General features: G+C 39.1%; 2 protein-coding genes across 3 annotated transcripts in view; one reads left to right on the top strand and one right to left on the bottom strand.

Annotated features, from left to right (window-relative positions):
* Positions 1-1,978, top strand: part of LOC124157898 (AT-rich interactive domain-containing protein 1A) — a 121,939-nt gene extending 119,961 nt beyond the window's left edge. For both annotated transcript variants that reach the window (XM_046532964.1, XM_046532965.1), the window contains exon 13: positions 471-1,978. In XM_046532964.1, coding sequence (XP_046388920.1) covers positions 471-607 — 137 coding nt within the window. In that variant the 3' untranslated portion in view covers positions 608-1,978. The remainder of the gene's footprint in view (positions 1-470) is intronic.
* Positions 1,979-3,216: 1,238 nt separating this feature from the next.
* LOC124157897 overlaps positions 3,217-18,569 on the bottom strand; it is a 31,042-nt gene continuing 15,689 nt past the window's right edge. Inside the window, exons 2-3 of the mRNA XM_046532963.1 lie at positions 7,904-8,170; positions 3,217-5,375 (exon numbers count right to left, since the gene is read on the bottom strand). Coding sequence (XP_046388919.1) covers positions 4,428-5,375; positions 7,904-8,155 — 1,200 coding nt within the window. The 5' untranslated portion in view covers positions 8,156-8,170 and the 3' untranslated portion in view covers positions 3,217-4,427. The remainder of the gene's footprint in view (positions 5,376-7,903; positions 8,171-18,569) is intronic.

Here is an 18,569-nt window from a genome sequence, read left to right as displayed (position 1 = left end):
TTCTTCCTTATCTATACAGCTTGCTCTCTATCTCAGCTACATTCTCAAATCGGGTGAATGGAAAAAAACCAATTGATGCTTTCTCTCTCCATTACACGAAAGCACCAACTTTGATGAAACATTTCTCAGCCTTTGAATATAGGAGTAATTACGCAGTATCTCCCAATATGAAGCTCTGGAGACATTATTGTAATCATTTGAATAGTCTTAATATTATTCAACTGGTCATGAGTCTATTGATGTCATGTGAATGGCTAATCTATTGTACCACATACACGCGATTAGCGTTTAAGATTGCCCTATTTCCCACTCGTAGTTAGTTTCCTCACATGTACACCAGCTCATTCTCATGCTCATAAAGTTTAAGCCGTCGGTTTAATTTGAATGAGTGGATGTTTACAAGTAATATTGTCATTATTTAGAATTTAGGTGGCATTCAATATGTTTTATTATTTATTAATTCATTCCAGGTATGGTTATCACAGCCATAATGATAGGCCTGATGGCATGGAGGATACGTGTAATTAAGAGAAGATGGCGTAGAGGTGGCGGCAAGTCTCCATATGCCCATGATGCGGATTACCTCTTAAATGGAATGTATCTTTGATCAGCTTTCCTGGGAGTATTATTTTTGAATTGTTGAGCAGCCGAGATGTAATTTGTAGCCATGCCTTGCATGGACCATTAAGTGGATGAGATCAAATCTCAAGCTTTCTGAGTTAAAGTAACACTTTCTGTTGCTAGGTTGTCTGTAGGAGCAAGAAATCACACAAACTACTTGCTCTTGTGTGTCTGTTATCACTGTGTGCCACAAAAGTGTTATGCAGTCTGTAAGTAAGGTTGTGGAACTGTAATTGCAATACATATATGATGTGCAGTGGGTATTTAAGATTGCACTTCCTTGTCAGTTTGCCAAAATGTTAAGCTCTGAAAGCTAATCATTTTGAAGGAAAATACATAGGTTCATTTCTTTTGAGAGTACGAGTGGCCACATGAGAGATTGTTTTCTGGCATTTTTATTATTCTTTTGCTTTTAAGGGCCAGAAAACATCTTCAGAGTTCATTTAGACGTTATTGCATAGGGAGAAATTAAACATATGGCAAGGTGAGTCACCAAATGACACCTTAATTATCTAATGGAAATTCATTAGACAGTGATAGAGCAGTGAAGTAAAGGTAAGAGAAAATTATGTAACATAGTTAGCAACCTAGCATGTTTCGAAAGCATTGTTTGTGAGTGAATCACGTGCTGTAAGTCACCTCCTTCATGAAGCCAAGGAGGAAATATCAGTTACGACGATGGTTGTAAAAATAAGCATTAAGAGAAATGAACACCGAAATGTCTTATCCTCTGTGGAGGTAAAAATGTACTGTATATTTGTTTTTATGCCTATTAATGTTCGCTATTGTGTGGTTTTTGGGTATTTGAATTTGGCCATTTGAAAAGTTTGAAATCCTTTTCTGAGTTTACCCCTCAACCTTGAGAAATCATTGGGTATGAACTTTTGATTAATTTTCAGTGTGCTCATGTACCCATTTATAGAAAATAGTCTTGTTTTTAAGGATTATGGTATTGGTGACATTTTATTCTTGCTTCATTCAAGTTCCCTTGGTGTGACAATTACATTGCATCTGCTGTTCTATTTCTGTGGCATTGTTCTTTATATGCGATTGCTTTTTTAAAAATATAAGCTACCAAAAATATAGTTCAAATTTTCTGCTGCTCTTGTTAGTGTTAATACTAGTAACTAATTTGTCAAGTCCATAAAATGGTGCAAACATTTTATATTAAATGTAAAAAATTATCAGTTAACTAATTTTATTGATGTTGTTTGCTTATGGTGTATTAAATACATGGTTGTTAATATAAAATGCCTTTATTTGCAGCCAACATGAAATTTATGTTTATTGAAGTAAAATTTTACATCGAGATGTATGCAAACATTGTTTATGATGGAAATAAATGACTATAAGATGTTTTATGTGTTTTAGCTCTTCTCTATGTTTATTTACAGCTTCATACTTGTGGAGATTTTTAAAATAATCACAGTTTGTTTTCTGTCTTTGAAAGCTTCTTAAACCTCAGCTGTAACAATCGTTTTGGATAAATAACATGAGGTGAGGTAGCAACCAAGTGCTGGCTGAGTGGCATAGTATTGACAATAACATTTACAATTTTGCCTATTCAGTCTCTTCGAATCATAATATTAAGAATTTTATTTAAACCCACTCTAATACTCCTTGCCAAAGATTATATGCATTATGAGTTTCTTAGGATGGCAGTGGCGTAACTAGGAATATGCTTTGGAGGGGATGAGAGGGGATGGGTGACCTTCCACCCACCCTTTTAGGAAAATTTTGGAAAAATGACATACCTGCAAATGAATGTTACATCATTTTAGCACTTAAAATTTGGGTTTCATTAAAAGGTTACGTTAAAATTTACTATAAGTCAATACTAGACATTAGTTTTAAATATTATTTCTTTTTCTCTGAGACTTTGGGAGGGGATCTATCCCCCTCCTCCCCCCATAGTTATGCCACTGAAAGGTAGAGTGGTGTCAATTGTAAGGGAGGTTAGGAATGGCACAAACCCCCTATTTTTTGGAAGTCCACCTTTGAATTGATTATAATAACAATATACCTTTGAGTACCTACATATTGAAGAAGATTATTTGAAATTTAGGTACTTTTACAAGCCTAACTTTTGCTCTTACTTTTGTTAAATCATTTCCTTTTGAGCCTTTCGAAATATCTTCTTGCTCTTTCTCCTACTCCCTACTTCTAACTCCCTGTTCCTGCCACTGTGTAAATATATTCCACTCTTAGGAAATGTCATAGCTTTCCTTGCTTTAGAAATTAAAAGAAAGCAAGCATAGATAATATCATTGGGATTGCAAAGCTCATATTTAAGTTGTAATTATTGCATGTTTGTACGATGAAGTTTTCTGTAAGAAAAGACCATTTTGATAGTTGGTTAACCTTGCAAGTAACTTTATGTACTATACATATGCTTCTCTATGAAATAAATACTACCATTGTTTAATGTAACTGTAATCTCATTGTTTCCTATACTTCAAGATGTTGTAATCACATACATATGTTGCACCAGAAATTCATGGATTATGTTTCTTCTATAGGTGAAAATTCCATCAAAATCATTCTATCATATATGATATACATCAAAGTGGATGATTATAATTGAAAATTCATACATACATGTATAGATTATTTTATTGAGAAAATGTTACTTTCACATTCAAACATAAATATTTAAGCATTAAGGGCATTTTTATCATATGTGTATATGCTAAATTTATGGCTCTCAAATTTGTGGTAGTTTTTTTCCTGAAACTTTCTTCAGCCTACAGGAATTTTTACCACCTTCTCCAGTCTTTTTATACATTTAATATATTTCTCAAAGCTCGTTGAAAATTTTGGAAGACTGGAAAATGTATATACAAATTAATGTCCAAAGAAGTTTTTAGGATCGAGAACTAATTGTAAGGGGATTTAAAGAAAAACTTTTCACACTCCATTTAGTATAAGAAATAGTGGGTGTATTTGAACCATTATTCCCTTGAAAAGTAATGGTGCAGCTATTGAGTATCACGTATAGTGGTAAACTCAAATTGGCGTATAGATTTTCCTGTCTTCTGACAGTCGCTTATGCAGGTCATTTTAATTATTATAATCATAGCGTGGAGTTTATTTTTCTTTGGCTGACGGATTTTTAATTGTTTATTTTACCTAACAATTCCCATTCAAATATGGATTTTTCTTCATGGTACGCCTATCATTGGTGTTTATCTTATTCCATTTTTTCTGCAACGCTGAAATGCATCAAATGTGTATAAATCTATCTACATACATACATGTCAATTTGAGGTGATTAAGACTGACCTTCTCTGAGCAGAGATAATGCTTTTTTGATAATGCTATAGAGACTTGATTGCCATGTACAGACCAAAAACCATTTCAATAACTTGGAAGTCTTTGGAATATTCCTCTTTATGATCAATAAAACTATAGAAATAATTAATTTAATGAGGAACTTAGGCAGATCTTTCATCACCTTTTGTTTAACTGTCTTATAGAACTTAAGAATGCATCATGATTCGAAATCAGCCTCAGTACCGAAACCGCTCTTTTAGCACGGAGGCTCCTTTTTACTTTCACAGTCTTTATTCACTGGTAATGGAGTCCTTGGTCAAGCAAAAATAAGGAAGGAATGTTTTCCACTCAATTGCTTACATATTGTTCAGTCACTTGACACCACTGAATCACTGGTGACATTAAATGAGTAGCATTACTTGTTCATTCCTGTACTCATTGTCCTTAGTTGATGGCATTAATGGGAACCTGAGTCAATCCTTTTTTTTTCAAGATAGGTACACGATTCACCAATTATTCACACAGCACCCATCTTAATTGAGCACCTCGGAAATGCACTTACACTGCTTGATTCGTTCCACCCTTCGCCTTAAAGTCAACTGAGCAGGTTTTATAGACGGGCACCGCAGTGAAATTGTCACCCAAGTCACTTCTTTTGGTTTACAGAAGGAACACGACATGAATGCTTGAGTGTATAGAATCGGAATGGAAGATAGAGGACCCAACTTATTCCTTATGAAGTCATGGCCTCCTGACATCGTCAGACTTGTGTTTGATGCTGGAATTTCCTTTGGGCTTCTAGGGATGTAAAAAGAGTTGCACTGACCGTAGCAGAACCCATTGACCATCGACCGAGTGAGACAACCATCAATCTTGATCCTCTGGATCAAGGGTTCGGTCCTGCACCAGTCCTTCCGCAAATATTCCCTCCTTGTCACCACTAACGCGTCCTTGCTGGACTTGAGGATCTTTTCCCTGCTGCTATCCCTCGCTGGTGGCATTGGTTCTGGAGAGGCAGGAATCGGCGAGTCTGGAACCGGGTACGAATAAATAGGGGATATATCGAGCCACTTGGCCAAGCGGGAGAGGGAAACCCGGTGCCGACCCTCCGGTCCATCCCTGTGGCCTGCCCGCTTTTCATTGGCGGGCCTCTTGCCCCGATGTATCCTCCTCTGGTTGCTCTTGTCCCTTCTCCCTTCATGGCCTCGGCCAAAGCCTTCATCTTCTAACAGTCTCTCCTCTCTTCCGTTTGAACCCCTCCTGTGGCCTCGATCCCTCCCGGAACTGGCCTGCCTGCCTTCGTGCCTGGTGTCCACATCGTGTGCTCTGCCTCTGGCCAATTCCTCTTCCCTCCTCTTCTTAGCCAGCACCCTGTCCACCTGTTCTGTGTCTATCATGTCGAGGATGGAATCGGAGAGGATTGGGGGAGGCCTCCTGCCTTCCGCTGTGAGGTCGTCTGTAGCATTTGCATTAGAAGGTTCCTGTATAAGGTAAACAGATGCAGGCTTTTATAAAGGGATAAAAGGGTTGCAAAAGGACAAAATAAGCATGCAAATATGAATCTAAATTTACTAATTTAAAAATATCATAGATATAAATGCTGAACATTCCAGAAAAGAACAGGGGAATAAATTAGGAGCTATTCAACACAGGTCTCTTTTTATATGATATAAAGAGAATATAAGGAAATTTTAGGGACATAAATTCGCTTGTGTAATATGTATCAGGACATGAATTTAACCCTTTTACTGCCAGCCCATTTCAGGGGGGATGTACGAAGACTGCCAAGGCTATTTTCCCGAATTAGCAACATTTCAGATTTTAAAAATTTTCAGCTGCTTAATTTTATTTAATACGGCTAGATTTTTTTTCCCAATTCTTAAGATATATTTACACCTTATAACCGTAAATAGATTATGGGGGGTCACATAAATTACAGCCGTTGAAAAGGCCACAATCGCGAAAAAAGAAGTGAAATAAATCGGCCCTTGGCAGTTTTCGCTCAACCAGTGAGGGCCGATATATCGTCCCAGTGGCATTAAAGGGTTAAAATCACAGACAATGCTACATGCTGACATTCATGATTTGCCATTTATTGGTATGTTCTAGGAATACGATAGGTATTGAGCACTTTAATGAAGATATGTATATAGGTTTGCTTCACAGATACAGTTGCAAAATAATACAGGGAAGGACAACAGGAGGGGAGTGTAAAAAATATTATTGGGGAAAAAATTTAAGTGGAAGAAAATAACTCAAAAGTCCATCAGGAACCTGGACAAATAGGAAAGTGATTTAATGAGACAAGGAAATGTCAGGAAATTTAATACCCATCATGAAAATTAGAAAAAAATACTGGAAGAATTGTCACATTTTCAGGGAAAAATTGGAGGTGAGTAAAACTGATCTTGAAAATAGAATAGAATGCGATAGGGTAGATTTCTATCCTTTTGTCTTTTTTCATAAACTTACAATTTCATGTTTTAAATTAGTATTGATGAGTTTTCTCAACTTTTATTTTTATTTGAAATTACTACTACTCTTGTTCTTCTAATGTGTCTCTCAAAATTTGGACTGTGGATTTTTACATGGTATAAAAGCAAAAAATGTGATGTTTTTATTCTCGTTGACTTAAAATTGTATATGAAGTATGCAGGACATCATATGGTTTTTATTTACAAAAGCATGTGAAGGCTGGAGATCACCATGCAGTTTTGTTTTGTATTTTTGATCATTATTTTCCCTTAAAACTTACATTAGACCAGTAAGATTGAAAGAAACTGAAGTAGTCAATCTACAGGGGAAAAGTCCACAGAAAAACAGCTGTGATTAGTATGAGTGAAGTTTATTGTTTTATGTTGGAGGGGGAGGGCCCCCCCTCCCTAGAAGCAAAAATCAAATATGTGTTTAAGCAAAATTAGTACTGAATTGAAACGAAAGTATTCAAAATATTTTCTTTGAACCCACGAAAAATGATATGTATTAGTATAAGATATGTAACTAAAATAAAACTATTTTTTCAAGGAAATAATCTCATAAACTAATGTCACAACTTGGTTTGCCCCCCCTACACCATGGCTTGTCCCCCCCCCCCCCTCTAGTTATGATCCTGAGTACGCCCTTGTTCCATATGGCTCCTAAGTGTTCTTGAAAAATTGTTTAAATTAACCTCTGAAAATAATATTTAAACCCATAGGCTGCAGGAAAGGTCGTGCCCAGGATCAAAACTAGAGGGGGGCAAGCCGTGGTCGTTCAAGTTGTGACACAGAAAAGGAAAAGGAAACCAAAATTTCAAGGCAATCATAACTGCACTTTATTAGTTTTTAAAATTATTTGCTCAAGAAGAATGTTTTCATTTTAATTACAAGTTTTACGCTATTATCAATTTTCTTGGATATACTTTGTTCAAAACTTTTGTTTTGAACTAAATTTACTTTTGCTTCTTGGGGGGGGGGGAGCTGTCCCCTGCTTCCCCCGCTGGGTGTGCCCATGGCTGCAGGAGTTCAAGAATGTAACTGCCAGCCAGTGCAGAAGAGACTCCCTGTGCAGGAGGTACCCCTTCCCATGAGGGCTGATCTGGTAGAGTGAAGCCCCTTAGCCATCCTTATATGGTGAGGGAAAGTGTCGAACTAAGTGCATGATATCCAGGTAACAATAAAAATTTTGGGTTGATGCCGCAGTCAGCATGCCAAACATTCCCACACTCTGAGGGTTAAATACTATCTAAGACAAAAACTTTTTCAAATTTGGATGTTTTTGTTTTAATTTTAATTGAATGTCAAGGTTTTTTACTTTTTCATACTTATCGCCATTTATATTGGGGGTGTGGAGGTCAGGCTCCCCTTGCACCCCCAAAAACTTTGGCCACGTTGCATTGCGCTGTATACATACAAGGATAAATGTCAGGAAAAATGAGTATTTCTCAAGTAAATTTCCCAAATTTCTTTTCCAGGGTTTTGAGAAAACAATGGAGTTAATAGTATGGTCGTCAGCCTTTCAGCTACTGTACCTGGTTTCCCTCCTGGACTTTATCCGTCTCGACGGTAGGCGGCGGCAGCGTCGGGGGCGGCGTCGTCGCCGTCGGGGGCGGGGACAGGTGGGCGACGCGGGGGCGGGGCACCGATTGGGACAGCGCCCCTGACGTCACGTGTGACGCAATCCCCGACAGCAGCGCCACGAGGCCGATGAAGCGGATAGGGCCGCCGTGGACGAGGGCAGAGGCGAGGCAGGAGGCGCCGGCGGAGGGGCGGTGGGGCGCCATCTCTAATAGACGGACCTGTCGACAGATCGAAAGAGAGAGAGGATGTTCAGATTACACTGCGGAGACAATGCTGAGCTGTGTTGTCCTCTATCATCACTTTTTGCCATCACTTCATAATGTTGAAAACAGCAACGAAAAGCGCTACCACATCACTATTCTCCATTCATACTGCGCGGCAGTATTCGTAGACGGTAGCGTAACCGGTGGGGGCACAGGGGGAACGTGCCCCCCACCCCCACAACAATTAATCCTTTTCACTTCGATTAATTTTCTGAATATCGGGCTCCTATTCTCCACATATATTTTTTTGGTTCTCTATTAAATGATAGGTAATGAAATGATACTTCGTAATCAATGTAGCACCTTGAAATAAAATGTGATTATTAAATATGGAGAACACAGCTACCGCTACTCGAATAAAATCATTTTAATCCTTCCAATGCATCATGTTTCATGAAATATTAATTATTCATGTATACTATGAATGTTTTAACATTTTTTAAGCTTTCAAATTAATTATATTGTTCCTCTAAATAGTGCTAAAATTATGAAAATCTAATGACGAGATACACTCGTCATTGAGCGGTTTGGCGTCGCAAGTTCATGACGTGCTAGACTCGTCATTACAGCGCAAGGGGTTAATTTTAGCTGCAAAATATAAACCTAAAAAACCAATTTATTCTACTCCATCAATACTAGGAAGCAAAAATAATATTGAATATTATTTTTGTGAAGGGAACCACGGCTTTGCGCCTGACCTGACAGCAAAACTAGCGTCTGAATATGTAAAAATGTTCACAGTGAGAGTGCAAATATATGTTACATATTTTATAACCTAGTATGTTCTAGCAAAACAACCTCCCGACGACCCATTAAATGTGTAATTTTAAGTGCCAAAATGGCATAAAATCTGATATAAAAAAATAAGAAGGCCCTCATTTTTTCCAAAGGAGGGTCCCACCCCTCTGACCCTCCGGGTCGTACCCCACTTCCCCAACACGTACTGGCTGCGCCCCTGTTCGTAGATATCCCTTTGCAAGAGCCAAAATACTAGGCAAAATAGGCAGTTGGTTTCAGGTTATGTGGGAGTTTCATCCTCTATACATTAGGTATGCATGATTGACATTAAATCATACGAGTTTAAAGCAAGGGCAGGAAGCAGTATCTGAAACTTAATGCTCGAGAAAACTAAATTTACAAAGATTTCTATGGCAAAACACGTCTCCCGCAAAGAGGTTTCGATGCACTGTTCTCGTTAATGAAGAGGAATTAGCATTAAAATGCATGGCTGCCTAACAATGCCGTACGTCTGAATCCGCCCACTCAAAGCCCTCTCAAACATAATGGGCGGCAAACGTCCGACATTTATTTATTTATGTCACACCAAAAACAGCACTAAGGCCTTTACATTGGGCTTATAAACAAAATAAATTATATAAATATAATAATGAACATGTAAAAAATTAATATCATAAGTAACAATCATTTTCAGCTTATACAACAGATACAAAAGGTCAGTGTCAGAAAGATAGACTTTTCACTTGGTTATTAAAATTAGAGCGGGAGGCGAAGATGTCAAGAGAGAAAGAAGTATTGGAGACTGAATTGAAAATAGAAGGTAGGCGGGAAAAGAGGGATCGTTGAGATTGCCAGACGGAAGTTGGGCTGGTGTAGAAGTTCAGTATTGCGGGTTTTGCGAGCAGGAATGCGTAGTGAAAAGAAGGATAGGAGATCACTGGATCTGAAGGACCCATTTAAGATGCGGTAAAGAAATTTGATGTCTAATGTCAATCTGCGGTGGTTGGGGTGTAATAATCCAAGTGAAAGAAGTATTTCGGCACGTGAAGAGAATCTGAGGTGAGGTATGCGGTGTCGAACTATTGCTAAGAAGAAATTGAGTGGACGGTTGATTAATTTTAGTGTGGTGGGAGAAGCAGTTGACCAAATGGGGGAGCAATATTCGAGGATGGGTTACACACATCCAATGAATACTGATTTTAAGGCACTCGGTTCGGATATCTCGCTCATGCGATATAGGGTCCCAACCACTGCCATAGCCTTGTTAACAACGGTTTTTATATGTTCGTAAAAGGTTAACTTTTGGTCAAAAGTGACGCCTAAATCGGAGTGGGATAAGATAGAGGGAATGGGTTGATCTGATGGGTTTTGTTGTAGAAAATGTAAAAGTTTTCAATTGCTGATTTGACTTGTTTTACGTTTTTCATTGCTCTTTTGTTTTTTTGGCTGACTGGGTTTCTATCGTGATTATTCCCTGTATGAGTCTAGTCTTGTTCTGCGCTGCGAAGAAGCAACCAATAAATTCATGTTGAGATAAGTCGATCTTTCATTACGGAACCTCAACATGGCAACAGAGCGTGGTTCCTTGCGTTCCTTGGTTGCTTGAATAGTCTTCGTTGCTTTCAATCGTGTTTTTTTTTCGCGAGTTAAATAACGTTTTCGCGCCACGTTCTCGTTTGGACATTTGCTTGGTTGCACTTGTGAACGAACTGTTTGCTGTTAAGTGTAAAGCATGGAGCTCCATGGAATCGAGAAGTTACGCGATAGTGAGAACTGGACAATTTGGAAATTCTCGGTGAAAAATGTACTACGAGGTATTGAAAATGCATACGAGGTCTGCACTGGAGAGGTCTCAAAACCAGAGGTTGTGGGAAGCAATTCATCCTCTAATGAGCGCACTTCCTATGATGCAGCGTATAGAGTTTGGGACAAGGCGGATCGAGCGGCATGCCAAGTCTTGGTAAGGTCTATTGAATCTAAAGTGGCTGCTCTTCTCGTCGCGTGTGACTCGGCGAGAGACATGTGGTGCAAATTGCATGCTGTATTCGAACAACAGACTAAACAAGCTGCTCACACTGTTCAAGCGGAATTTTTTGGCTTCAATATGAGCCTCGCATACGATATGGTCACTCATATCGCGAAGTTTGAAGGGTTAGTCTTACGAATGCAGCAGTTAAACGTGAAGCCGGATGAGTCATCGTTGATGGTTAAGTTACTGGACACATTGCCCGACGAGTACGAGAGTCTGAAACAGGCATGGTGGGCGAGACCTGAAGATCATCAGACCTTCGCAAATTTGGTGGCAGTGCTGACTTCTGATGAAATACGTCGTTTGAAACGAGCTGAAAGAAAGGAAGAGGCAGTAGCACTGATGACTGTAAAATCTAAAATTCAGGGAAATAACAATTTTTCCACTTATGCCGCAGGTTCAAGTAGAAAGAAAGGGGAATCTTCACGAGAGAAAGTAAAAGATAAAAGGAAAATCAAGTGCTATGGTTGTGGTGGACAAGGGCACATGAAAAAGGATTGTCCTAGTTGGAAACAGAAGAGGGTACAAAATAAATATAGTGCGCCAGACCGTAATGATGAGGCTGATCAGGCTTTCATTAGTGAACTTTTGAATGCAGAGACTGTTGGTGATATGTGGGTTGTAGACACCGGTGCCACCGATCATATATCTAACCAGAAAGAATGTTTCTCTTCTTTTGAACAGTTTTCAACGCCATTGAAAATATATATTGGCGACAAATCCACAATGGATGCACTAGGTAAAGGGACAATCAAGTTTGAATCCTGTGTTAACGGTAAATTGCTACCGTGTCGCATGGAGAATGTACTATATGTACCCACTGCCCGGAGAAATTTGTTCTCTGTTGTTTCCGCCCTTGATAAAGGCTTGTCTTTTAAGTCGTCGAAAACTAAGTGTGAATTTCTTAAAGACGGTGTAGTGAAAGCTTGTGGCGTCCGGTATGGACAATTATTCAGACTCCACATCCGTGTGCTGAAGTTAGATGTAACGGGTGCCAAAGAGATGAATGTAGCATCGAAAGACACACTACAAATTTGGCATGAGCGTCTTGGTCATCAAAATAAAAGACATGTCCTGAAGTTTCTCAAACAACGGGGAATCGAAGCTACTGAAGGTGAAAGTTTTTGTGCCGCTTGCGTTCAAGGTAAGCAGCACAGGAGTAGCTTTCATTCAAGAAGTCAGCGAGCCAAAGAACCTGGGGAGTTGATACACGCTGACATCTGTGGGCCGATGGAGTGTGAGTCTCTGGGTGGAGCACGTTACTTTCTATGCTTTACATGCGATTACTCGAGGTTTCGCATGGTCTACTTTCTGAAGGAGAAGTCAGAAACTGCACAGAAGATTACAGAAGTGTTGCAGATCGTGAGGAATCAATGCAGACGACCTGTGCGTGTATTTCAATGCGATGGTGGTCGAGAGTTTGTCAATCATGAGGTAGAAAAACTGTTAAAGTCAATGGGTGTGGATTTCTGTGTCTGCAATCCATATACGCCAGAGCAAAATGGTTGTGCAGAGCGTAGTAACAGGACTGTGGTTGAACTCGCTCGCACTATGCTATTAGCAAAGAATTTGCCTAAAACATTGTGGGCAGAAGCAGTTAATACGGCTGTTTATGTTCTCAACCGAACAGGCCCAAGCAGTGTGGATGGAAAAACACCGTATGAGATCTTTACAAGGAAAGAGTTTCATTTAGACAAGCTTCGGGTTTTTGGTATCAACTGTTACATTCACATACCAACAGTCCGTCGGAAGAAATGGGACCCAAAGAGCCAGCGTGGGGTTTTTGTGGGGTATTCTCAGAATATAGATGGATTTCGAGTGTGGATAAAACCTGGAAACAAGATAGTTCGGAGTTGTGATGTCGTATTTGAACCTGAGACTTGTGGGGGGCTGCTGACGTTATTTCCAACTGACGTGCATGATGAGCTGGAGCCTTCAAATGATCCTGAAGAGGACTGCGTTACTGAACCCACTGATAAATGTGAGAGAAACCTACGGGATCGTTTGAAAATCAAACCACCTGAACGCCTTATTGAGTCAATGTTAGCTGAGGTTGATGAGCCAAGCAGCTACTCGGAGGCAATGAAATCTGATCAGCGATTACTCTGGGAGAAGGCTATGGAGGAAGAGATGGCTGCCTTAAAGGAAAACTTGACCTGGACCCTCACTACGCTACCAGGTAATCGCAAATCCATCTCTAATCGATGGGTTTACAAAGTAAAACGTGCAGGTGATGGTCACATTAATAGATACAGGGCTCGACTTGTAGTGCGACCGGTGTTGGAATAAGTGCTTTAAGGAAGTTCTTAAGGACTTTGGACTGTGTGAGAGTGAAGCAGATCCTTGCTTATTTTATGGGACAAATTGCCATGACAAACTGATAGTGGTCATTTACGTTGATGATGGACTTGTGGTAGCATCAAATAAACATAAAATTACTGAATTTATGCAACGTTTAGAAATGGAGTTTAAAATCACTAGTGAACCAGTGGGATACTTCTTGAACTTACACATAACTCAAAAAACAGATGGTTCAATCTTCATAAACCAAAGTTCTTATGTGAAAGAGGTGCTGCAGCGGTTCAATATGGCTGAAGCAAATCCAGTTTCTACACCAATTGAACAGTATTTGAAAGAAGAGGAAAGGAAGGATGCTGAGAAAACAAGTGCACCTTATCGAGAGGCTGTGGGCTGCCTGTTGTATCTGGCTGTTGCTACTAGGCCAGATATAGCATTCTCGGTGAACTATGCATCCCAATTCCTTGATAACCCAGAGGTAAGACATTGGGGTTTAGTTAAACGGATTTTGAAGTATTTGCAGGGTTCAATGTCACAGGGGATTCTCTACAGTTCATCTGAGAATGGTGGGGAACTAGTTGGTTACAGTGATGCTGATTATGCCAGCGACCCCACTACGCGGCGGTCAGTCAGTGGCATTGTGTTTATGCATAGTGGTGGTGCCATCACCTGGGCCAGCAGGCGGCAACAGTGTGTGTCGCTGTCAACCACAGAGGCTGAGTACATTGCTGCTAGTGAAGCCGCAAAAGATGCTGTCTGGTTGAAGAGACTCTTTGACGAAATTTCCCCATTAAAGTGTCCCCCGGTGTTGTTCTGTGATAACATTAGTTCTATTAAGCTTGCTAAAAACCCTGAATTTCACAAGAGGTCGAAGCACATTGATGTACGTTATCATTTTGTTCGTGAACAACTCCAAAAAGGACAATTATCAATTGAGTATGTTCCAAGTAAAAATCAAGTTGCAGATGTTTTTACTAAGCCTGTTCCAAGAGTACCATTTGAAAATTTGCGTTCTTTATTGGGCATGTGTGAACTTTTATTTGAAGTTGAATGTGAATTATTTATTTGGAATGAAAGGGTTTTCTTTTAATTTTGCTACTGATGAAGTAAGAGTCATTTTTGAGCAAAAGAGATGTTATTGATATTTGATATATTTCTTTTGTTTGTTATTACAGCAATGTATAAACTTTTTGGGGGAGTGTTGTAGAAAATGTAAAAGTTTTCAATTGCTGATTTGACTTGTTTTACGTTTTTCATTGCTCTTTTGTTTTTTTGGCTGACTGGGTTTCTATCGTGATTATTCCCTGTATGAGTCTAGTCTTGTTCTGCGCTGCGAAGAAGCAACCAATAAATTCATGTTGAGATAAGTCGATCTTTTATTACGGAACCTCAACAGGTTTACTTAATCAAACTTGGAAATAGCACTCGAAGACACACTTATAGAACTCGAGTAATTAAAATTATACTATCTAATAGAATAGCCGATTGGTTTCGAAGGTAGAAGCTCGACATGAAGAATTCCAGTTTATTGAAATACTGTCTGGCAAGCCTGTCTGATTTCCTGTTTATGTTATGCGTGTAATAAATGCTGCTACGCTCATCTGCGCGGTATCGATGTTTTTCATTATACAGATATTTTCAAATTCAGAAAATTCCTTCGACACAACTATCCCAAAACAATCAGCTAAGGACACGTGGTAGAGAACTTTATCAAGTAAATATAACTGCACTCGACGTATATTATAGGAATCAATTACGTTATTCGAGTTGCCGATAAGTTAAGAATTCGGAGGAATTTCCATCAATCCTTTGGGATAAATTTAATTGAGTACCCAAATATTCTGCTACATTTTATTTTAAAATTTAGTTATGCTCCCTTACACTTCTTTTGTGTCCGTAAAACATAAATTTATGTATGCACCGCAGTTATTTCACTTTGTAACGACCGCGATACAAGACTGCTAAAAACAGCGGCGCATCGACAAATTCAAATCAGCAACATATTTGAAATTGTTTTGGCGATAGAAATTGTCATCCTCTCGTAGATACTTTTCTTTTAATTGTGCTTTATTAAGTTTGATTATCCATAATATCATATGACGTAGGGTTTGCTATCAAGAAGGCTTGATTTCCATTCTCAGGTAAGTCGAATGGAGTTTCATTTATTCGTAAACCGTAACTGTGAATCTATTTCTCACTCTGGCTCCAAAGTTTTTTGGAACAGCTAATGAAAGTATTAAAAAATCATTTATATTTCCTCTAATTCAAGAATTTTTCATATTAATCTCATTCCGGGTGATCATATCATAGGTTTTTGCCAGTTTTGTTATTGGATCGACATGGCATGTCATAGGGCGTAGTCCAGTACAAGCTCCCAGTGCTCCGAAGCACTGGAAGCGAGTCTTTTCGTGGTCCAGTAGAAGCTACAAAAGCTCCCGTGGCGCTCTCGTACGTCACGCATGACGTCACTATATTCGCTTCTCTCTCGCTACAAACGCTCCCAAGAAATGGCTGGAGCGAACCGGTTTTCAGCGCGAATTTGAACGGGAAGGAAGGCTAAAGAAAATGGTGTTCATAACAATTGTGGACCTGGCCGGCAATAATATGACCATTTGGAGTTGATGGAAGAAGTCGCTAAGATAGCCTGGATAGTAAATGCTAAAACCAAATGGTTAAAGAACTATTCGGGGGATATTACGGTGAGGCAAATGGCTGTAACTCAATGGTTTCACAATTCAGAGTCGCCACGGGCCAGATCGGGGAAGAAATTGAGCGGCAAGACCAAGATATCTTATAAAATTTGTTGTGATAATTAATTATATATAATATTATTTAATTATTAGTGGTTTAAGCTTGAGCTAGCGAGAAGGGGAGATAGAAAATGGCTATTCGAAATTAATAAGACATGTAGTGAGTGAACTTTCCGGTCGAAGCATTCCGTCCGTTACATAAGAATTATGTTAATTTTGTAAGTTATATTGATTTATTTGTTATTTAGATCAATTATTAGTTATTTGAACTTGATATTGCGTGAAATTGAGATAGAATATGACTTCTTAGGTTAGGGTACGTGAACTTCTAGTTAAAGCATTCCGTTTGTTGCTTTTTGGCGGCCAACCTAGGTTTTCTTCAAGCTTTCCCCATGAAGATTGTATTCTCTGTTAAATGATGATATCTTCCTCTAATCTTCAACTGAAGTTTAATCAATTATTGATGTTCGGTTGTATTTTACTTATGTAATTTTCTTAAGGTCAGGTTGATACGCATTGCATTTATGCTTAAGGCTCGTTGTTGACGAGATTGGTTCAAGTGTAGGACTGCTTTTGAGACTGTCATACAATGTCATGAGTGCAATTGATAAATCGCATAAAGGACACTCCACTTAAGGCCTTTTTACACATACATAAATCCGCACAAGTCTAAATGTATGAACGCGAGAAAGAACACGAAATGTACCGTACGGTTGCGTTGTTGCACGTTAAGTGGTTACACGTGTAACCACTCAACTTGTGCAAATGCATGATCGGCAAATTTAACCTATTTTAGCTAGGTTCAAACATTCGTACATGTTCCGTTTCGGTCCACAAAAATAATTCACGCAAACAGGCATTAACTTGTACGTGTATCGTTTAAACGCAGGCTTTTAGGTGAGTTAAGTTAATTAGGCTTATTTTTGGTTTCATTGAAATTTCTATAATAAGGTATTTAATCGGTCTTATCTTCTTTTATATGTATCATATGATCTGCTCTTTATAGTTTAAGTTTATCACCTTGTTGTTAGAGGATTTGCAAACCAGTGGGTAAAATCTTCAGGACAAGCATCGGTCTGCTGTGGTGCCCGATCATGGTATCCAATGAAGATCTAATATTAAATAGGTTTCTTGTGGAGTACCCCATGGTCATATTCTTTTTGTCATTTATATTACTGACCTCTCTAACACGCTAAGTAAAGTACAAGGGGCTATAACAATCCCTAATTCAGACGATCTAATATCCGAGCAGACGATACTAGTAAAACAAACGACTAACAAATGCTACAATCGCTCCAGCCGTGATCCAGTAGGGTAGCACTGGGAGCGATAGGAGCGAAAGTGGACCACGAATCTGTAGCGTCTGAAGCGGGAGCACTCGGGAGCATTGGGAGCGTGTACTGGATTACGCCCATAGAAAAATGAGATTTGTTCTTCTCATGCACCTCTTTGCCACCACCACAGATTATTTATTACTTTACGCTCATATTAAGCTGGTACTGACTTCTTTTTCGATTTTTCAAATTAGTTTATAGACACATTTCTTGCCATTTGCTTTACTATTATATAAAATGGTACTTATTCTTTTTCATTATCAATTTTCTTTTCTATTTTATGCATTCAGAATCAACTTGAGTTACCTCCTCTGCTGAAACAGCTACCTGTTTCATCCATGCGAATGTAAATAATGTACAAATGTAAATAATTTTTTTATTACAACATTTTTGACTGTAGCAATATTTCAAAGAATAATTCCCCATTAACACTACTGTTACTTGGGCTTTGATTTGGTACGTTGCAGTCATGGTTTAAAGTGGTATTGCTTATGCTTTGACTTTCTCATGTTTTGTAAAGTGCAATGTTGTACATAATGTGATCAATTTTCCCAGGTTGGATACACCTGCTCAAGTGTTTGTTTAGGAAGCTGGTTAGGTGTAAAAGGTCACATAATAATTTTAGCATCATTAACAATTGAAGTAAGATTTGATGTTCTTCTGATGAATAATGTGTGGTAAAATTTTTTCCCGATTCCCACTGGGTTAAACACCACATTTTAGGCCCTCATTTATTATTATTAGGACAAGGTAGCCAGGCGACGTCGCCAGCGATGCAACTGGCTACTCAGCTTGTAATGGGTCATTGATTCTTATGGATGTTATTACGCAAGGGTAGCCAACAATGTAGCCACACTTTGGCGACTGACTGGCTACCAAGCCCCGTCGCCACTCTGGTCGCCACTGGCTTCCCATACCGGCGACGCTGCGTTGTGGCATATGGAGCTTATTACACTAGGTCACCAGTCTCACGTCGCCACTCGGTCAGATTGCACGACAAATATTTTTATCAATACGGAAAAAATTCTGGCAACTGAACTGGCTACATAACTGGCTACTAGATTTGGTAGCCAGTGCATTGCCAGCTACTGCCGCTGGCGACGTCACCTGGCTACCTCGTCCAATAAGGGCCTTAGTCTACGTTTCAAGTTCTGACTCAGGGCTGCTGAATGTGGTTAACAATAGGCTAGTCTCCGGCTCCAGTG

The sequence above is a fragment of the Ischnura elegans genome, chromosome 4 (assembly GCF_921293095.1).
Source record: "Ischnura elegans chromosome 4, ioIscEleg1.1, whole genome shotgun sequence".
NCBI classification, from domain to species: domain Eukaryota; kingdom Metazoa; phylum Arthropoda; class Insecta; order Odonata; family Coenagrionidae; genus Ischnura; species Ischnura elegans.
The sequence above is the reverse complement of the archived record's forward strand: the minus strand, read 5'-3'. Positions and strand labels throughout refer to the sequence as shown.